The sequence below is a fragment of the Carcharodon carcharias genome, chromosome 6, assembly GCF_017639515.1.
Source record: "Carcharodon carcharias isolate sCarCar2 chromosome 6, sCarCar2.pri, whole genome shotgun sequence".
Taxonomy (NCBI): Eukaryota; Metazoa; Chordata; class Chondrichthyes; order Lamniformes; family Lamnidae; genus Carcharodon; species Carcharodon carcharias.
The window spans coordinates 68,737,886-68,760,704 of NC_054472.1; the positions used below are offsets into that span (position 1 = coordinate 68,737,886).

The 22,819-nt window shown below is 44.4% G+C and overlaps 1 protein-coding gene across 8 annotated transcripts in view; it reads left to right on the plus strand.

Annotated features, from left to right (window-relative positions):
• Nucleotides 1-22,819, plus strand: part of LOC121279290 (syntabulin-like) — a 152,288-nt gene that overhangs the window by 108,133 nt on the left and 21,336 nt on the right. For 6 of the 8 annotated variants that reach the window (XM_041190417.1, XM_041190415.1, XM_041190418.1 and 3 more), the window contains one exon: nt 3,170-3,367. The exons of the other annotated variants lie outside the window; for them this stretch is intronic. In XM_041190417.1, the coding sequence (XP_041046351.1) occupies nt 3,170-3,367 (198 nt within the window). The remainder of the gene's footprint in view (nt 1-3,169; nt 3,368-22,819) is intronic. 8 annotated transcript variants of the gene reach the window in all.

Here is a 22,819-nt window from a genome sequence, read left to right on the forward strand (position 1 = left end):
GTTAGACAGATAGCTGAGTTTTCATCAAGTCATTGGTTCCCAAATGAACAAGAGCAGATGGTGGAGACAGGAACAGCAGTGGAGTATCCACGCTGGAGGACCTAACTCTCTCCAAGTTCTGCTCAATTAGACACAAGTGCTGTACCTCAAGGAGCCTTCGATGAAAAGGAGAATCATTGAGCAGCAGCAGAAAATATATTCTGCAACTACTGCCCTTCAAAGCATACTCACCAAAATTTTAACGAGTTTGGAGCATGGGGTGTGGGGTGGTGGTGATGACATAGTCCACTGAGACAATATCTTTCTATGGATATTATGACCAGTGCCATGGACCTTGTAATGAAGTTTATATTATTAAGGAATGTCCCAAACAGCAATGTGAACAGCTGGGGATACTTAACTGCATCACCCTCATCCTCTTGCTCCTTCCCCTCTAAATTGTTAGAGGAGGACCTGAGCTCTTTGTCTTGTTCCTCCTGCAGGACAAGACCTTGCTGTTGTGTGACGTTGTGCAGAGCGTGACCATTCTGTAGACCGTGCCTGGTGTGTACTAAAGGGCTGCCTCCAGATCTGCCCAGCACCTGAAGCACACCTTCAGCATACTGATAGCTTGTTTGATTACCCATCTTATGGTGATATAGGATTCATTGTAGCGCTGTTGGGCCTCAATGGTCAAGTTTCTGACAGATATCAGGATCTAAGTTTGTCATGTATATCCCTTGTTGTCCAGCAGCCACCTGGGTGACGAGTTGAAAATTTCCCCCTGTGTTAAAATTGACACAAATTTACTAATTTACCAAAAATAGCCAAGTGATTATGGTACTGGGCTTGTAACCCCAAGATCAAGAGTTCAAATCTCACAATGGCAAACTATGAAAAGCTTGGCCTAAATAGCCAAGTGGTTATGGTACTGGGCTTGTAACCCCAAGATCAAGAGTTCAAATCTCACCATGGCAAATTATGAAACAATGTAATTTCATCTGAATTGGAACAGATAGAAACGTGTTTGTACTCGAAAGAGTTACATCTCTAAACAGATGTTTCGTTATGGAGTTATAGTCTAGTTCCAAGTCCAAGAGGGAACTTGGACTGCCATGGGGTGGCATCTTGACAGTAGCCTTTCAGGACCCTGGTGCACATGCAGGTAATCGTGTTCCACTGGTTGCACCCAAGCAGCAGACTAATAGAGTAGAAGCTCTTGCAGCTGGCAAATACTCCTGATTGATCTAGGGGATGTCCAGAGAGCCATATGTGTGCTGTTTGTGGTGCGCTGAACCTGTAGGAAGTCAGCCAGACTGCAGTGTTGAGCTCCTGCTTATTCTAACTGGCATCCTCAGTGGTAAAGTTGACATAATTGCCAGCCCTAGCAATTAAGCCATCTGCCTTATATGTTTGTGGGCTTGGAGTTCCTGGATATGTCTGCGGCAGAACCCTGGAAAGAACAGCTAGAGGCAAACGAAGTTGAGGGTGGTGGTGACTTTGGGAGTCACTGATGATTTGTGACACAAGGTCCAGAAGGCACAATGAGTCCGCTTCTAAGAGGCTACAGATGTCTGCATCCACCTAGCGTGTTACCCTGAGACATTGGCAGTCGGACATTTCAAGGAAACACAGTCTAGGCCCGTAGAACTTGTTCAATGGTATTGTCCCCGATAGCTGTAACTATCTGCTGCTGCTTCCCTCTCTGCATGCTGCTCCCCTCTCTCCTGCTCTGCTCTCTACTGCCCCCCCTCTGCTGCTCTCCTCTCTGCTGCTCTCCTCTCTGCTGCCCTCCTCTCTGCTGCCGCTCCTCCCCTGTCTGCTGCTCCACTCTCTACTGCTCACCACCTCCCCCCCTTCCCCTCTGCTGCTCTCCTCTCTGCCACTGCTGCTCCCATCTCTGCTACTGCCCTCTCCACAGCTGCCCTCTTCCACAAAGCTACTGGTCTGTGAGCAGCATCCTGCTTGGTGCAGTTACTGGAGATGTTGTTAGCCACCTTCCTCCTCATCTGAGGTCCAATCCAAGGCTGCATAAGCAAACACCTATCCTCCCAAGTGTAGAAAGTTACCTCTCAGCAAAATGCAGTGAACAATCCCATTTATAGAAGCAAGTTAGAAAGCTGCTGTGAGTACTGAGTATTTATTATTATATTCTCCTGAAATTGCTTCAGCTGCCTAATTTTTGCGATGTGTTCATCTCACCTTCACTGAACCCAGGAAACATATAGACCCAACATTAAAGTCAAAAGTGTTTTTAATATTGCCCTAATTTGGGATGAACATATGACAATTGTCAACCCATCATTTCCAAGGTGATTGCATGAATACAACGTTGTGTATTCGAATTAAACGTGTAAATTGGTGGGTTGGAGCCAGCTTTCTGGTGAGTTGACATTTTTCTTGGTTTTAACCTCTCACTCTCACTCTCACCCAAACCCACATGCTCTCCCAAGTTAAAATTCAGCCTAAATATTACGCAGAAGTATTACACTGTCCTTTTCACTTCATAGATGCTGATGGATTTGCTATGTCTTTTTAGCTTTTTGTGTTTATTTCTGCTTGTTAATTAAATGGCTCCTCAGGGTAACCAATATTTGATGAAAGTGGATGTGATTTAAAAATATCCAGGAGGGTTTTTTTTTAAACAGAGCATACCTTCTAAATGCTGATTATTTGTCTTTACATGTAGAATTTTCCCATTTAAAACATTCCTAGCATACACCCTTGGGAACTGCTGTTTTAAAATTTGTCCTTGTTACCTTGTAAAATACATCAATCCAGTAATGCAATGGAGGCAAATTGCATAAGGATCCATTTGTCTTTTGCCAACAGAGCATGGTCACCTTGTTTTAACTTTCATGAAATATTTGCTCTTTGGGCTACACAGAGATGTTTTTGAACTAATCATGATGCCGATGGAAAGAGTGTTGTGTTATGTAGCATTGTATTGTGTTGTGTCTTTTGGTTTGTTTTGTTGTAAACTTTGCCCTTAATTACTGTTATAGATTTTCTTGCTTATGTGCATTCTTGATCAGTAAAGCAATATAAATTTTCTCTTTTGGTAATATACATATTTCCAGAGTTGGAAAGATTACTGACTGAGAGTGTATGTTTTGTGTTATGTGGCATGCATGTAATCTACACTGTTGTAAGTTATTCATGCAAAAATAATTTCTTCTCAAATTGTCAGCCGCGGTATTCATGGGAGAGGTAATTCTTCTAGTGGCCACAAGCAGTCGGGGAGCCCAACTGTTCCTCGAGAGAAAGATCCGGTGTCAGCAGTGTATAGAAATACAGCCAACATTCGTGATATCTATGGAGCTTCATCTCGCAGCAGCAGCAGTAACTCTGGTTCATACAAAGGCAGTGACAGCAGTCCGACTATCAGGTATACCAACGAAAACTGGTAGGATTGACAGAAGTACTGTCTTTCATTCTGCTGGTCAGAACTTCATGCTGTATACTCTATACTTGACATCCTGTATGCACAAATTCTGATCCAAGTATTCAAACATGAATATTTGGCTTAGACAAAGGCCTTGACTAACCACTTTACATTTTAAATACACACATTTCTTAAGTGATGGTTAGTGTAATCATTCTAAAAAATGAATGATAATTGTTAATTATGTTGCCTAACTTTACAAATAAACTGTAAGGGGCTATTCCTTTGCTTCCCTGATTACGCTTGCCAACTTCAGACCATGATTCTCTAAGGCAATTGTTCCCCTATTCGTGTACCCCTTTCAGATTTACCAACTTTCTGTGTACACCTACAAGCAGTTTCTTTCTTAACTACTCCAGTGACCACATATTTTCTAAATCATTTATAATTTCACAGCACAGGTAAACATGTGTCTATAATATAATTATTTTACTTAACATTAATGTGATGGATGTGCTTGTTTGTTGGAGCATAAGCACCTGAAGCCCCTTTTCCCAATCCCCTTCCCACTCCACTCACTCACTCAGCAGCCCCTCTTCCCAATGTCCTCCCACTCAACTCACTCACTCAGCAGCCCTTCTTCCCAATGTTCTCCCACTCCACTCACTCACTCAGCAGCCCCTCTTCCCAATGTCCTCCCACTCAACTCACTCACTCAGCAGCCCTTTTCCCCAATGTCCTCCCACTCCACTCACTCAGCAGCTCCTCTTCCCAATGTCCTCCCACTCCACTCACTCACTCAGCAGCTCCTCTTCCTAACACCTCCACTCACTCAGCAGCTCCTCTTCCTAACCCCCCCACTCACTCACTCTGCAGCCTCTTCTTCCCAATGTCCTCCCATTCCACTCACTCACTCAGCAGCTCCTCTTCCTAACCCCCTCACTCACTCATCAGCTCCTCTTCCTAACCCCCCACACTCACTTACTCTGCAGCCCTTCTTCCCAATGTCCTCCCACTCCACTCACTCAGCAGCCTCTTCCCAACCCCTCCTGCCACCCTCTCACTCACTCAGCAGCCCCTCTTCTGAACCCCTGCTCCCAAACCCCGACTCAATCACTGAGCAGCCCCTCTTCCTAACCCCTCCTCCCACCTTCCACTCAGTCACACAGCAGCCCCTCTTCACACCCAGTTCCCTCACTCCACTCACTCAGCAGCCCTTCTTCCCAACCCCTCCAGCCACCCCTGCATTCACTCAGCAGCCCCTCTTCTGAACCCCTCCTCCCACACCCCCACTCACTCACTGAGCAGCCCCTCTTCCTAACCCCCTTCCCCCACTCTCGCTCAGCAGCCCCTCTTCCCAACCCACTCCCGCAGTCACTCACTTAGTAGTCCCTCTTCACAACCCCCTCCATCCACTTACTCACTCAGCAGCCCCTCTTCTCAAAGCCCCTACCCCCAGTCAATCATTTGTACCTTTGTGAGACAGCTCCACCAGGCTGAAGGCCTTGGTCAGGGAGGCTGTGTCTACCCAACAGTTTTCTGACCTGCGTGTCAAGCATCCACTTATCCTGCTCAGACAGTATATCAGCTAGCAGCTGCTGCTTCTGCACCATCGCTGCTCCAGTGCTCATGCTCCCACACTCTCAGCTAAGACGCAAGACTGCATATTTCCCTGCTGTCACTAGAAACACAAGTTTGGAAACCCCTGGACTATGGAGAAAAGGAAATGGAGGTTGGAAAAAAATTCTTATCACTGAGAATCTGCAATTACACAGTTAAGAGAAAAGTGCCCCCCAGAGACATCTGCCATACCCCCAGGGGTACATGTACCATATTTTGGGAACGACTGCTGTAAGGTGTTTCAACTGTATATTGTGATCCCTTAGCATTTTTCCTCACTCATTTGGTCCTTGGGATCTTAAACATTCCTGGCTACAAGACATTGAAGGTGGCAGTATTGTTCATAGCTACTATTACAACAATGGAAAAGTCTGATGTTCTTGAGTGTTCAAAGACCAAATTTGGAAATAAGGAACAATAAAAGGGTACATAATATATGCCACCAAATAGTGTGAAGGGGATAATAGAGAAAATTTTAAGACAAATTACAGAAAAATGCAAGAACTATAGAGTAGCGATAATGGAGGACTTCAGTTGTCCTAATGTAGGGCTGGATTTTCCCCTTTAAGGCAGGAATCGGGAGTCAGGCCATTTCCCGACATCAAGATCCTGCCTCCTGAATGGCCATGCCTGTCTTGTGTATTTTCACCGCAGGGAGTCAGGGGTGAGCTGGAGTCAGGGACACCACTTCACGAAGCAGGATAGAGGCAGGCAGATGCAGTTTAGAAGGCCTGCCTCCGTTTGTTAGGACATCAGCCCAGTTCAGTAAATGAATGTGAGAGCCCCTAATCCTGACACCCCTCACCCACCCTTCACCCCCATGCCCCCACTCACTACCTCATGCCCCTGTCACCCCTTCATACCTCCTCACCTCCTGCATGCCCACTCATCCAGTATTCACTACGTACAGAACTCTTGAGCCCTATAATAAGACTGAGAAATCTTTGAGATGCTCATAAAGCTGTAAAGATAAAAAAAGTCATTCAAAATCCACTTCAAAAAAGTATAATCCTATGAAGTGTTTATAAAACTGTCAAGATCCTTGTTTCCTTGACAGCTTTATCAATAACCCCTGCTGATCTGAATCCAGCCTAGCCAAGCATACATATTGGGTGAAATCGTCCCAGATTTGCACTAAGTGCAGTACAGGGAGAGTAAAATGACTTTTGCGATAGCGGGTTTTCACGCTGTATTGTCCCAAACTTGCCACATTATTGATGCATTCCCGGGAAACACACTGTTTCCATGGCGGACGGGGTCTCATTTGCCCGGCCGCCATCACCTCATCGTTTCATCAGGCCGGGCGCCATATTTAACGTCCAGCTGCACGCACCATATCTCAGTGCTTCCAGCCCACGACTACTGCAGGGAAGATGTCCATGAAAGACAAAAAGACTGCAGCCCCCAGGTTTAGCAACGTGTCACTGGAACGCCTTTTGGATGCTGTGGAGACCTGCCAGGATGTCCTGTACCCCCACTCTAGCCGCAGGATTGGCAGCAGCATGACCAACCAGGCTTGGGAAGCGGTGGTCAGCGCTAACGCCCTTCAAAAGATGACAGCCACCCAGTGACGAAAGAGGATGAATGACCTCCTCCGTTTCGCCAGGATAAGTCACTCTTCTCATCATTCTCAATTCATACTCAAAAACCCATCACACATCCACAGGGATCTCACTCACTGCCAGTTCAAGGGATATTACCATTCACTCTCTCAGATACACCTTCATTGTCCTTATCCCGTCCATGGGACCACTCACCACCCACATATGCCAGGCATGCTTATCATCTAGCCTGACAGGCGTTCTGCTTGCACTCTCTCCATCTCTATTCATGCAGGACAAGCTGGCACACAACAACAGGGAGAGGTCGCAGACTGGTGGAGGAATGCCTGACATCAAAATCCCCACAGATGTTGAAAATAGAGCCATCAGCTGGCCATCAAGGACCAGGACTGGTCCTGTGCTGACGGTAGGCGGTGCTTTACCAAGTGAGGGTCCAACGGTGCAACATCCATCAGACAACCATGCTGTGAGTGATGTGTCCTGTTCTACAGGCCACTGCCATGCACTAATTATCTCCCCTTGCTTCCACAGGCACATCTGGGAAACGGCCGACAGAGTCCATGATCCAGGGCTTCCAATCAAGCCCCAAACAAACCTCTGAAGAGGAATCTGGAAGCGCCTCCTTGACATCCCGTCACAGTACTCACCCACGCCACCAGCGCAGAGAGACAAATCTCAGTGGGACCTAGCTTTAGAGTAGCCTCAGGATCACAATCTGGTGAACACATCGCACCGTCTGACCCACAGCAGGCGAGGCAGGGACTTCCCAGGTGTCCGACACTCAGAGGACTGCTACAGGCAAGAAATTTGCTGACTCTGAGTCAGATGAGGAGCTTCTGGACTATGTCATGTCACAGTTGCTGGTGCTGCAAAGGCAAGCTCAGGAAGATCAGCAAGGGATGTCCACTGAACTCCTCAGATTGCAAGGCGCGATGGAGGAGTCCATACGCCTTCACTCTAAGGTGATAGCGCCGGCATGCCAATAAACCAAGTTCAACACTGGCAGGATGGTGGCTGCCATGGAGACCTTGGTCCAGGATGTCACTTCTGCACTGCTGCGTGGGCTCAACTCTATCGCTGATGACATAGTTGACCTTCAACAGTGAGTGCGCGAGAGGGGTGCCAGGCAGCTCGATCTTATTCTAGCTACCCCTTCTTCTCAAGGAGCCAGCTTGGGGCCCTCGGGCACCCTTAGGGAGGAGGCTTAGCAGTTCCCGAGGCTATCCACCCAGGTGACTCCAGGAGTGTCTGACTCATCTGAATCCTCTCTTCCTGTGACCTCAGCTGCTCCAGCTCCACAAGCTGAGGAGGGTGCCTCTGCCACACAGCAGCACCCCAGAAGCAGGCCAGGGCCCTCCAAGTCTCGACCCTCCAGAGCACCCCTGCCAAGGTCATCACAGACAGGGCATAGCAGTCAACGGCCTGCCTCCACCTCCTCTGTGGATGTCCAGGGAGCACCAAGACATAGCGACAAGGCTAAGAAGAATTAGCTGCACAGAATTAGCATGGGTGTTAATCATTTGTACATAGTGTTCACTATTGTCAATAAACTCCCAAGAATGTCTCCCAGCCGATGGCTCCTTGTTCTGATGAGCAGTGTTTGTGTCACTCAGATGTGAAACCTTTCTGCACAAGATGAAGGCAGGTGTCTCAGTCCAGGGCCTGACGGTGATGGTCTGGCCTCACACTCCCTGGACACAATGCTGCTGCCTGCATTTTGATGGTTCTGGTCATTGCTGCCAGAATGTAGTGAGCAGGCCTCACAGAGTTCCATCATTCTCTATGTGTGCTCTCAGTACCTTTAAGTTGGGGCTGACCCCCATCTCTTCAGCATCTGTGACCAGTAACGCCATGCTTCTGAAGGGCTCAGGTGTTGAAGAAACAGGTGCTTCTAAAGTTTCATGGCTGTGTCTCTATGATATGACCCTGATCCCAGAGCACAAGCGAGCTGCCCCAGGCCAGACAGGAGTCAGACATCCTCAGAGGCATTGTGAATATCTATGGGGTGTCCTTACTGCATGTCATCATCATCCACCTGCAATTAGGACATCCACTGCATTTCCATGACGGGAGCATTCTCACAGAGGGTATTGGCGCTGTCATAAGCCAGATTGGAGTCAAATATTCATGAATGCGATGTGTGGAACTGTGGAGTTCCCTCACTTCATGTCGTCATCATCCTCCACAAATCTAGCACCTATGAGGGCCTCCTGAGCGCGCCTGCCTCATCTGGCCAGTGCAAGGGCCTCATTCCCATCATCGTCACCTTTGAGGATCTCCTCACCCTCATCCCTGTCGATGTCCTCCTCATTGGAGGAGATGTGCAGCTCCTCCATCTCCTCAGCCAGCTCGTCTCCCCATTGCAGTGCCAGGTTGTAAAGGGCGCATCAGATGATGACATTGCAAGACACCCTCTGCAGACTGTATTGCAGGGTTCCACCAGATCTGCCCAGGCACCAGAACCTCATCTTCAGTATCCCGATGGTCTGCTCCACCAAGTTGCGAGTCGCAGCATGTGCCTCATTATAGCGTCGCTCTGATGCAGCCTGAGGCCTCCACATGGGTGTCATCAGCCCCTGAAGAGCTATCCTTGTAGCTTCTGTGGACCCTGGAAAACTTCAGGGATCTGTGTCAAACTGAGGATGTAGGAATCGTGCGCACTCGCTGGAAACTGCACATCCCTGCAGGATGCGTTTCTGGTGGTCACACACCAGCTGCATATTCAGAGAGTGGAACCCCTTGTGGTTGATCTAGTTCGCTGTGTGTTGAGATGGAGATCTGAGCGCCACATGAATGCAGTCAATCGGACCATACACCTGTGGGAAACCTGAGATTTGGGCAAATCCAATTGCTCTTGCATCTTGGCTGTCCTGGACCCAGGTGAAATGCACAAAGTTGTGTGCCCTCGCAAAGGTGGCCATCCATGACCTCATGGATGCGTTTGTGGGTGGAGGCTTGTGAGATCGCACATAGGTCACCTGTGGAGCCCTGAAAGGAGCCACTGGCATAGAAATTGAGCCCCACGGTCACTTACATGACCTGGGCAGTGGATGCCCTCCATGTCCTTGTGGCTTCAGATCCTGTAGTAGCAGGCACATGTGACCAACCAGTTCCCTAGACATACATAGTCTTTGGCGACACTGGTTTTCGATCATCTGCAGGAATGAAAGGCGGCGTCTATAGACCCTGGATGTTGCTAGGTACTGGCCTGCGACGGCTCACTGTGGCTCTTCAGCAGCGCATGTGGGAGCCCCAGCTGCCCCTTCTTCCTGAGGTTGCTGCTCCTGCCTCTGCGTAGCCAGGATCCACAGTCTCTCCTCCGTCGTCTTTGCTCTCTATACGCCATAAGGCATACAGCTAGTTCACCAGTATCCATGATCCTGATGTCCTCCTCCTGCAGGATAAAAGAGAGAGACCCATGGATGTACTAAGAAGCAAGGGTGTACTAAGAACCTCTCCTAGTTAAGTGAAAAGGCTCCTTAACGCTTCCCAGAGAGTGCTGGCCACCACTTGGTTAGCCAGAGATTAGTGCGCTGCATGGCTGCCTGAAACTACACCCACCTCCTCCCCACTCCACCCGACCAAATGGTGGCAGCTTTGCCCAATGGACTGCATGCTTGCTCTCAGCTCAGGTGTAGGCATTCTCCTAACCCATGCTGCTAGGCAGCACTGTTAGTTTGAACCATCGGGGAGACTTGTCCAAACCAGAATGATGACATTGCAAGGGGCCGTGAGCACCTCCACCAGTGACTGCTCCATGGCCAGCTTTAGCAAGGAGATTGTACAAAGTGTGCAGTCGTCCAGCTGTTCTGCAGTCCACTAAATTATTCATGACTTTGTAGACTGTGCCGGGGGCTGAAAAGCTCTGGAGCACTTGGTTGCACTTTGATGCCTCTGCGTTGCCTGAGTGGGCACTAAGTTAGAAGCCCGACTCAAATAATATCATTGTGGTTGTGCTTGAACTGTCTCAGCTGCAGAGGAATGGTCACTTTATACAAGGTGTCCCTAATGCATGGCTGCTGCCTTCGCCCACTCTACCCCACCTAAAACCTAAAATGCCTGCCGTTTGCACAATGGAGCAGGCAAGATCAGGAGTGCTCTGTGTGGGCTCCCAACCTGCCCCTCACCCCCCTCCATTGCCATTAAAAATTGCCAGCGACAGGAATTGGTGAATGCTTTCTGCATGTGGGACCCGCCCACCTCTTTGTCTACCCGTCCAGCATGGGTTTGTCCCACGTCGGGAGAGGAAAATCCAGCCCATATACTGGGAAAATAACAGTATTAAAGGCAAAGAGGGAGAGGAAATTTGTACAAGAGAGTTTTCTCTATCAACATATTTTCAGCCCAACAGGAAAAGCAGCAGTGCCGGAACTCATTATGAAAAATGATGTGGGACAGGTGGATTATGAGGGAGTATTTGGGAATCATTAAGTTTAGAGTAGTCATGGAAAAAGACAAGGATCAACCAAATGTGAAAATACTCAACTGGAGGAGCATTGATTTCAGTAAGTTGAAAAGGGACTTGGCCCAGGTGGTTTGGAATCAAAGATTGACAGGTAAAGCAATATATGAGTGACGGGAGTCTTTCAAAGAGGAGATAGTTGGGTACCGACATTGACATAAGGGGGAAAGGAAGGACATCCAATGCTAGAGAATCCTGGTTGACTAAAGATACAGAGGATTAAATGAAACCGAGAAAGGAGGCTTATGATAAATGCTTAATCCATCATGCAATGGAAAACCAAACTGAATACAGAAAGATCAGAGGATCTGAAAAAGGATATAAGAGTATATATGAATAGATTAGCGGATAACATGAAAGTGAACACAAAAGTTATAACAATTATATATAGTTTAAGGTTAGTTAAAGAAAGGATGGAGCTGATTAGTGACATAAAGAAGATCTTGTAGATGCAGAGCACATGCCTGAGGTACAAAATGAGTAAATGCAGAAAAAGCTGTAAAAGCTCAGCAGGTGTGGTAGCATCTGTGGAGAGAGAATTGAAGTTAACATTTCACGTCGATGACGTTCCATCAGAACCAATTCTAAAGAACTAAAGAAAAGGATGCTGCCAATTATACAGTAAAGGAGAACATAGTAACAAAAGTGGATAGGATAAAAATGGAGGAGGTGCTTAAAAGGCTGGCAGTGTTTGAAGTGGATAAGTCACTCAGTCTGGATAGGATGCATGGTAGGTTGCTGAAGGAAGTAAGGGTGGAGATGGTGGAGGCTCAGGCCGTAACTTTTCAATTCTCTTTAGAAATGGGAATGATTCCACAGAACAGGAGAATTGCAAATGTTACACACCTGTTCAAAAAAGAGAAGAATAAACCGAGCAACTACAAGCCAGCCAGAGGCTTGGCCTAAATAGCCAAGTGGTTATGTTACTGGGTTTGTAACCCCAAGATCAAGAGTTTAAATCTCACAATGGCAAAACTATGAAACAACATAACTTCATCTGAAACAGATGGAAACGGGTTTGTACTCAAAAGAGTTAAAAGCCAGCCAGCCTGATATCATTAGACATAATAGTCCAAGACAGAAGTAATTGTCACTTCAAAAAGTATGGATTAATTAATGACAACACGAATATGTTAAAGACAAATCCTGTTTGAGTAACTTTATCAAGTTTTTTGATGAAGTTAATGAAGAGGGTGATGAAGATAGTGCGCCTGTTCTTATGGTTATAGACTTTCATAAGGTTTTTGATAAAGGTTTTTGAATCATAAAATCATAGAATTGTTACAGCGCAGATGGATGCCATTCAGCCCTTCATGTACATGCTGGCTCTCTGCAAGAGCAACTTTTTTTTTATTCATTCACGGGATGTGGGCTTTACTGGCAGGCCAGTATTTATTGCCCACCCCTAGTTGCCCTTGAGAAGATGGTGGTGAGCTGTATTCTTGAACCGCTGCAGTCCATGTGGTGTAGGTATATTCACAGTGCTGTTGGGGAGGGAGTTCTAGGATTTTGACTTAGCGAGAGTGAAGGAACAGCGATATATTTCCAACTCAGGATAATGAGTGGCTTGGAGGGGAACCTCCAGGTGATGGTGTTCCCATGTGTCTGCTGCCCTTGGCCTTCTAGATGGTAGTGGTCGTGGGTTTGTAAGGTGCTGTCTGAGGAGGCTTGATGAGTTCCAGCAGTGCATCTTGTAGATAGTACACTTTACTGCTGCCGTGTTTCGGTGGTGGAGGAAGTGAATGTTTGTGGATGGGATGCCAATCAAGCGGGCAGCTTTGTCCTGGGTGGTGTCAAGTTCTTGAGCGTTGTTGGAGCTCCAGGCAAGTGGAGTATTCCATCACACTCCTGACTTGTGCCTTGTAGATGGTGGACAGGTTTTGGAGAGTCAGGCGGTGAGTTACTCGCTGCAAGATTCCTAGCTTCTGGTCGCCACAGTATTTATATGCCAGTCCATTTCAGTTTCTGGTCAATAGTAATCCCCAGGATGTTGAAAGTGGGGGATTCAGCAATGGTAATGCCATTGAATGTCAAGCGCAATGGTTGATTTCTATCTTCTCGGAGATGGTCATTGCCTGGCACTTATGTGGCGCGAATGTTACTTGCCACTTGTCAGCTCAAGTTGGATATTGTCCAGGTCTTTCTGCATTTGGACATGGTCTGCTTCAGTATTTGAGGAGTCGTGAATGGTGCTGAACGTTGTGCAGTCATCAGCGAACAAGCCCATATCTGACCTTATGATGGAAGGTCATTGATGAAGCAGTTGAAAACGGCCTAGGACACTACCCTGAGGAATTCCTGCAGTGATGTCCTTGAATTGAGATGTTTGACCTCCAACAACCACAACCATCTTCCTTTGTGCTAGGTATGACTCCAACCAGTGGAGAGTTTTCCCCTAATTCCCATTGACTCCAGTTTTGCCAGGGTTCCTTGATGCCACACTTGGTGAAGTGCTGCCTTGATGTCAAGGGCAGCCACTCACCCCGCCTCTGGAGTTCAGGTCTTTCGTCCGTGTTTGGGCCAAGGCTGTAATGAGGTCAGGAGCTGAGTGACCCTAGCGAAACCCAAACTCAGCATCAGTGAGTAGGTTATTACTAAGCAAGTGCCGCTTGATAGCACTCTTGACCTGTTCCATCATTTTACTGATGATTGAGAATAGACTGGTGGGACAGCAATTGGCCAGGTTAGATTTGTACAGGACATACTGGGCAATTTTCCACACTGTCTGCTAGATGCCAGTGTTGCAACTGTAATGGAACAGCTTAGCTTAGGGGCACAACAAGTTCTGGAGCACAAATCTTTAGTACTATTGCCAGAAAATTGTCAGGGCCCATAGCCTTTGCACTATCCAGTGCCCTCAGCCATCACTTGATATCACTTGGAATGAATTGAATTGGCTGAAGACTGCCATTTGTGATGCTGGGAACCTCTGAAAGATCTAATTATCCAATAATTATCCAGAAAATTATTCAAATCCCTTTTCAAAGCTACGATTGAATCTGACTCCATCATACCCTCCGGCAGTGCATTCTAGATCCTAACCATTTGCTGTGTAAAAATGATTTTCCTCACATCACCTTTGGTTCTTTTGCCATTCATCTTAATTCGATGTCATCTGGTTCCCAACTCTTCCACCAATGAGAACAGTTTCTTCTTACCTCTTTCTTCCAGACCATTAATGATTCGACTTCTATCAAATCTCTTCACAAACTTCTTTTCTCTAAGAACAGCTCCAGCTTCTCCAAGCTATCCACATAACTGAAGTCCCTCATGCTTGGAACCATTCTTGTAAATCTTTTCTGCACCCTCTCCAGTGCCTTCACATCTTTCCTTACGTGTAGTGCCCAGAATTGGACACAATACTCCAGTTGAGGCCGAACCAGTGTTTTATAGTGGTTTACCATAACTTTGTTGCTTTTGCCTCTATTTATAAAGCCCTGGGTCCCATATGTCTTATTAACCACTTTCTCAACCAGCGGTGCAGCCTTCACTGATAAGTGCACATACACCCTATACCAGGTAAAGTACCACATCATATCATTGTTATCAAAACTGTAGCCAATAAGATTAATGGGGAAGTGACAGCGTGGAGGTGGAATTGGCTAAGAGATAGAAGATAGAGAGAAGTGGTAAATGGTTGATTTTCAGACTGGATGCAAGTATAAAGTGGGTCCCACAGGGCTAATATTATAAATGCCACTTTTACATATATATTAATGTTCTGGATTTGGGTATACAGGGTTTCTAAGTTTGTAGAAGACACAAAACTTGTAAAAGTAATGAACAGTGAGGAGGTTAACAGTCTTAAGGAAGATATCGACTGAATAGTGAAATGGGCAGACATATGGCAGACAATTTAATGCAGAGAAATGTGGTGATACATATTTTAGTAGGAATGAGAAAAAAGAAATAAAAAACTGAATATTTTTAAACGGGTTGCTGAAGAAAGCAACCTTGGGGTGTAAGTACACAAATCTCTGAATGTGGTAGGATAAGTTGAGAAGGCTGGTTTGAAAAAACATGCAAAATCCATTGGAAATTAGCAAATTTGAGTTTGTTGAGGTGTCAAAGTATTAAAAATCTGAATCCTGAACCAAACCTGTCCACTTCCAGTTTTGACAGAGCTGGAATAGAGGGTGGGCAACCAACCCACTCCCAGATGGCGTTATGGCAATTTAAATAACATAATGAGGCTGCATGTCTCATATTTAACCACCATCTTAAATTTAACCCTCTACAGCCTCTGGAAGCCCCAAGCCCCGACCCCTCCCTCAGGTGCCGGTGCCCTGCAATATGAGCCGCTTTGGGGACATGCCCTCTGTGCCATTTGGCACGGCGCGGAGGAGCTGTCTGTACGGACTGCTGCTGCACACTGTCCATTTTCTCGCCCTTGTCAGCTGCCCGGACACGCCCTGGTGTGCCTTGTTGCCGTCCGGCGGTGGAGGCCCCCGATGGGAGGCCCTCTACGGGATTGTCCTCCCACTTTCTATTGGGGACCTGGGTTGGAGGGTGTTGCATGCAGCAGTCCCCTACAATCGTAGAATGCATAGGTTAACAGACTCCCAGGACACCTGCCCTTTTTGTGGTCTTGTGGAGTCCGTGGACCACGCTTATTTAGGGTGTGGTAGGCTGCACTCCCTTTTTAGTTATTTAAAAAGCCTTTTATTAATGTTTTGTTTGCACTTCAGCTCCACGCTCCTGATCTACGGACACCCGGTGCGGAAGGGGGTCGGGAAGGAGGAGGACCTCCTCGTGAACCTGCTCCTGGGCCTGGCCAAGTTGACCATTAACAGGTCCAGGCAGCGGGCGATCGATGGGGGAGTCCCGCCCGATTGTTTGTCCCTCTTCCGCGGCTACGTTCGCGGCCGAATGTTCCTGGAGAGGGAGCACGCGGTGTCTGCCGGCACTCTCGAGGCCTTCCGTGCTCGGTGGGCACCGCGGGGACTGGGGTGTTTTATTGACCTCTTTGATCACATTTTGGTTTAAAGTTTGTAAGTTTCCTTTAAACTTTGTCCTTAGTTTTACAGCTGACCTGAATTAGGGGCTGTGCTTGATTTATCCCTCATTTTGTTAATTTAGTTTAATTGTTTTAACTCTAAAAGAGTTACAGCCTCTGGAAGTCCAATGGCTAAATGAAGATGAGGAGATAAGTGACTTTCCACCTCCCTTCTGGATTCAGTTTATCTGCTTCACCCACTGCCTATGGTTTGTGTGCCTCCCCCCCACCCACCAACCATTTCAGTTTGTCCTGACCACTCATCTCCCCTTGATCTTCCCCTAACTTGCCCAGCCACCCCCTGATTCTTCTGATATCCCTGACAACTTTAATGAAACTTTCAATTGGCAAAAGAAACAGAAGCATGATGAGGACTGAGTTAAAATGGTCTGGAATGCATCGCCTGAAAGGATTTTGGAAGCAGATTCAACAAAAACTTACAAAAGGGAATTGGTTAAATAAGAGACTGGGTTAATGGGACTAATTGGATAACTCTTGAAAAGAGCTTGTACTGGAATGATGGTCTGAATGGCCAGCTTCTGTGCTACATCATTTACTTCTATGTGACACCTGCAATCACAGGTCTTTCTGCCTTTGGAGTTGACCAACAATCACTTCAAATGCTAAGGCACCAAATATTTGAGCGGTGCATACTCAAGGAAATGATCTTCAAATTCTTTTTATTGTTAAATCCTAAATTTTAGGTTGTAAATGAATTACAAGGAATTTGTACATAAATGACAAAGATTAATCCTTAAACATTGGAGTGATAAAATTCTTGAAAATCTTGGAGATCACTTTTTCCTTTCATTTTACACATCCTCTAAATACAGTAGGAGTGACATCTAACTTGATTGCTTAGGAAAACCACATGCTTTGCAAATATATTAAAGTGTTATCATGTTGAAGAATGATGGTCTTGCATGTTTTCTCTCATTTACATGTGTATAAACCCCTAGGTCTATGGCTGTCCATCTATCCACAGTTAAAATTGTGTTCTCTACACCTTGCTTTAGACTTCTCATTGAAGAACTTGAAACATTTTTTCCTTGGATGTCATTTAGGTCAGATGATGTTTAAACCAACACAGGTGTCTTCTATTTCCATCCTTCTGGTGGGATTTTTTTCTCTCTTTTCCCTAGGAATCCTAGAGTGAGGCCAACCATGAATGCTACAAATGACACAACTGAATAAAGTCAGAAACGAAACAACATATTGTTTGCTCAGAGGATTGTCTAGAAAATATAAACCAATAAGATGCTTACTTCTAAATCGATAGAAAAGAGCGTCATTGAAAGTTTCTCAGGTTCAGTTTTTACATTCAAAGCTGTCAGAATGAGACAGTACCCTTTAACCTTTGCTCATGGTTTAGGACTTCTACCAAGTGTTTGTCCCATAGTTCTAGAATATTTCATGATGTAGGACCTCAATATTTTCCTGTATCTTGACAATTGGCTTGTCCAAACCCACTCTTTGAGGCAGTCCAGGGGAGGACCAATCATGGAGGGGGTGGCAATCCTGAGATGGCAGTGGCCTACAGTATTTGCCTGGAAAATAGTAGGAGCCTGGAAAAACATCTATTTTGCTTGTATCTTTAAGATTAGAATGGATTGGCATAGTGGTGTAGGTACTATGATTTATATGGTACAGATGTAGGATATCATGTACTGCATGCTTATCTGCAGTGTGGTGACAACATTTATGTAGGCACGCTAGGCATATAGTTGCTCCAGAAATAATCCAACTACACTTTACTGCTTTGATTTGTGCAGGATAAAAGTCATTTGAAGATTGAAGAAAACCCTGCAACCTAAACAGTCTAGTTTGCATTCAGATTGCTATGAATTTTATTCTGATGTTTTTATAATTGTGATTTAAAACTAAAATGACAGTCACATCAACAGAATGAACAAGATCTATCAATAGAGAGCAGTAGTAACAGCAAGGAAAGCTCAGAATTAGAATGGTGATGCTGTGAGAGCTGGCATATTAGAATTAAATCACTTCTTAAATGGTGGCTATTGCATAAAAAGTAATAGGAAAGCACTGGATTGTACAGAAGGAAGCCATTTATCCACCGTACCTGTGCCAGCTCTTGAAAGAACTCCCCAATTAGTCCCATTCACCTGTTCTTTCCATAGCCTTGAAATGAGCTTGATTTTTTAAAAATTCTTATGAAGTCAAACAGAAGTCTATCCAAGTCCTTATCATATCTAGAGAAATAAAATCTAAAACAGCATGAAATAATGTGTGGAAGGAAGGAGTGGGATGTGTGCTGGGCTAGATGCTGATCTTTCATGTTTGGAATCTAAGTTCCAATCTAGCCTTGACTAATGGGATGACACTCAAGACTTTCTGGTTGCTGGAAGAGCTTTATTTGAAATGGGTTGACGTAGTCTGAATCCAGTTTTCTATGGACGAGGGCCTAGGGAACAAAACTGCCCAAAATTGACACTATTTGACAAAATCTCAATTATGTAGCAAGTGTGGGCATTAGAATAATCATATGGTGAAGGTGCTTTTCCTAGAATGGTGCATTGTGAAGCATCTAACTATGCCATGCCATAGATGGACTGGGAGAACTTGACTGGGTGCTCAAGATGCTAATTGTTCCATTCCCAGCAATGATATCTCACATTTATACACAGAAAAAGGTCACACAGAAATGTTTAAGCTTTGTAAACTCTTGGCTGTCATTACTGTTACGAATCTAATAATGAATTCAGGAATCAGTTAATGGTGTATGATGGAGGGTGTAAGGAGAAAGAGAAAATTTAAGGAAATGAAACAAGTAGAACATTATGAACACAATTAGAGTTCAGAAAAAAACAATAATTACAGCTGTTGCAGTAAAAATCAATTACTAAAAGACTTATGAATCATCTGTGCAAGTCTCTAGCGTAGAATTTTGCTTTTATAAATGTCTGATTTAACGCTCTTGACTCAAAGATGTATCATAAATTGTTCAAAACTAATGGCTTCAAGGCCTTTTGAGCGTGTGGACAAATAATGGAAGAAGCTATGAAAACAGTCAAATTAATGCCTGGAAGGAATTGCTTAATTGATTTAACATGAGTCTTTTTGGGCAGGCCTTAGTGGTTGTCAAACACCAATTACTGATTCAGTTACAGCAGATTTTAATTAAATCTGTAAACAAAAGGAACCATTCTTCCTCCCATACCCACTTGCTGAAATGTCAGCCAATTCCTGGTGACTCAACTCATGATTTTTGTATTGAACTGGCAACTGTTAACCTCTTCTCTGATGTCTGAGTATTTCCGATTTCCAGGGTGTATGCAGTGTTATATATATAGAAACAACTGCTGACATCAGATGGTTTGCTGTGAACAGTTCTATGGCAACTACCCGTTGATTTTAGGATTGTCCTAGATTTGATTTTCATTGCAGCAACTATACAACTGATGATTTACATGTATTTTGTTTCTGAATTACTCTGTGTCTATTTCCTCCCATGACTGTCATTGGTCTTCTTTCAGCCAAGAAGTAAGAGCATATTATTCTATGACAAGGAAGCAAAAATACCAATATTTTTAACATTTCCTATACCTCTGAAGAGCTTGTGTGGGTTTGTACTGAAGTGTGGAACTGACTGAATTGCTAATACCAGGAGATGAAGCCATACTTCTGTTATTCATTTTGTGCTGCAGAATTCTTAAAAGTACATTGTTGCTCTTTAGTCATATCATTCAAATATTAAAACATATGGTGAAGTATGTGATGTATGCTTGTGTTTAATAATATAACTGCTTTCATTTTTGGGGTGATAACTACAGTATTGGGTACAGCATACAGGTATGATAGAATGAAATGTGTAAACAGGATGCCTGGAATTACTTCCAAATGTGGGATTATCCATGGGCAATTACCTTATAGTTTATGTTAGTTCTGCATTAATATTCCAATAGAAGGTCTATAGTTATAGTGAATGATTAAGGAAGTTGAAATTCTGAAGATCACATTGATAACTTTGTTTGTGATAACCAAAAATGAAAACTTTTCCTGATGTTTAAGGGCTTCTGCTGCAGATATTTAGAGTGTTATTTCTAAAAATCTTACCTGAAGTAGCATAATGTGTTGGTGAATAATTGTTCTGTTGTGTCTAACTTTTCTCTTGAAAAAAACCCCAAAAAGACTGCTTTTATTGTAACCATGGTAGCTGCACATGAGCAGACAAATGACTCAAATCTCTGGTGTTTTTTTTTCCCTCTTTCCTATTTATAAATGCTGAGTTTAACACAACATGCTATTCTTTATCCAGAAGAACTGCAGACTTCTGTATGCTCATTCAGGTCAGCAGGAAACATGAAACCAAAGGCTGTTGTGTACATGGCTATTACTGAATCATTGAACGAAAACAAAACAGAATTGCTACCTGAGGCAAGCAAGTTTGACAGATTACTAACTCTGGGACTTAACCGTGTGTTCCAGTTGTAAATAAGCTTCCTTATGATTGGTGTAAGTCTGCATTGTTTTCTTCCTATTTCTATTATTAAAAATGAATACAATCCTTTCCAATTCAGTGGAAAGGAAAATTGGGCAAGATGTCAGACTGGTGGCTCATCTGCAACTGCCTATTTTCCATCCTGCTGAAAATCAGCCACAGTGACAAGCTGTCATCTGTTTAAAATCGTTATCAAGAGAGCAAACAAAGAAATTAGAATAAATTTCTTTCTGCAGAATGTTGTGTAGCATGGAATGTTTTGCCTTAGGGAGCAATTGAGGAATCTTTTAATGCAAGGTGGATAAAGAATCGAAGCAGAGGAAGATAAAAGGGCCTGAGGTTACTGCAGGGCAGTGATTTAATTTTGGATTGCATTTACAAAGATTTGGCACAGACATGATGAGCGAACAGTCACATCCTGTGCTGTAAACTTTGATTGTTCTTCAGTTTGAAATGATCAGTATTATGGTGTTCTTGAAATTTAAATAAAAAAGTCCTAATAACATTCTAATGAATACTAGGGAATTGTGTCTTAGAATTCATTTGGTAGAAATGGCCTTCCTATGTCAATGTATGAACCGTTCCATGCTGCAACACCATGAACAAGAAAGATATAGGAAATCAGTGGTACTTTGAAAACCATTAACGCAGAGATAGCATGTTGCCTCATAGGATTGAAAGACAACACTGAGGAATGCTTGGGTATAAATTTGTATTCACAAAACCTTCACTTTCCTTCCCCACCAATGAACAAGTCCTTGTGTTCTGCAATACAGCAATGAGATACTGAGCAAAGCTATGCACTTACCTGCTGAACAAAAACAACTTGTATTGATATGGAGCCCCAAGAGCATAATAAAGACAAAATTTGACACCAAGCTAAAGAGGAAGCTATTCACAGATGACTAAAAGGTTGGTCAAACAGCTAAGTTTTAAGGAGGGTCATAAAAAGCAGAGAGAAGTGGCAAAATGAAGAGATTTAGGGAGGGAATTTCTAAGCTCACAGCCTAGACAGCTGAAGGCATGAACACAACTGTTGGGGAGGAGGGAGTAGGGAGTGCAGAAGAGGCCAGAATTGGAGGAACGCACCGATCTTTGAGGATTGTAGAGCTGTTTAAGGAAAAGGAATAGACCATGGTGGAGCAGGCCATAGTGAAATTTGCATTTAAAATTGACCCATTGGTGGGCTGGGAGCCAATGTAGACAGCAAGCACCGAGGTGGTGGTTAAGTGAGAGTTAGGATAGTTAGCCAATTTTGGATGAGCTGAAGTTTGTGGAGGGTGGAGCAAAGAAAATGGATAAAGTATTCTGTTGCGGCTTTCACAACAACATTGGTTCCAGAGTGGTATTGATGATGACCGAAGAGCATATTACTTGCCCATTCTCTCCATTCCAGAAAGAGCATTGAATCATCAAATATAAAGGAGAAAATACACTCAATGAAGGACTACTGTCCTCACAAAAATAAGATTGAATGAGAACTTAGTGTTGTTACAGTGAACTTCACCAACATAAAATTATTTTATTCAGCATAGCAGTCTTTCAATATGTAAGTAAAAACAAAATGCTCTTGTTGCAGTGATTGATTATAGTGCAGAAATTATAGAATAAATGTTATTGTGCTTATACAATATTGATTAGCACAGAAAGATGGAATTTATCTTAAGAAAGCTAAAAGCTATGGGCTGGATTTTACCAGATGAGTTTGAGCTAGGCTGAGGTTAAAATTTTAAAAATCCCCATACCCTACTCCAACCTGCCCATTTTGAGGTGGCAGGCTGGCAATTTAAATATTATGCTGGGAATGGCATAACCTGCTTTGCAGGTTTAATCCTGGCCGGCTGGGTTTCCAGGCCTTGGGGAAACTCAACAGCTGAAAGAACGCGAGGACAACTTTGGAAAGGAGTTAAGCACATTTACAACAAGGGAAGGCACTCCTGCTCCTCCTTTCCCTTGTCCTGGAAGCTCCCTGCCCTATCAGAACCCTACCTCCATAAGAAGACCCTTGGTTCTAGAATCAGATCCTGGAGTCACCCACTGCTCCCCCACTCTTTTCCACCACGCACCCCCCCCCCCCCCCCCCCCCCCGCCCTTACATGCACAATGAGATTGTGAATCGGATCTACTTGGCCCTATGGCCTGTTGTGGTTTTCTCAGCCAAAAGTTATCCCCTGCCTTTGTATGTAACCACCCCTGTTTATATCCAGGCCAAAAAATAGCAAATATGGGATCCAAATGAGGGATCTACATATATAGACATAAATATATTCATGAAATGTCACTTTAGAGCATTCTTTGAACATTGCTTAAGTAGAATAACTTATGTATTTGTTATTTTTATTGTTTGTGTAGT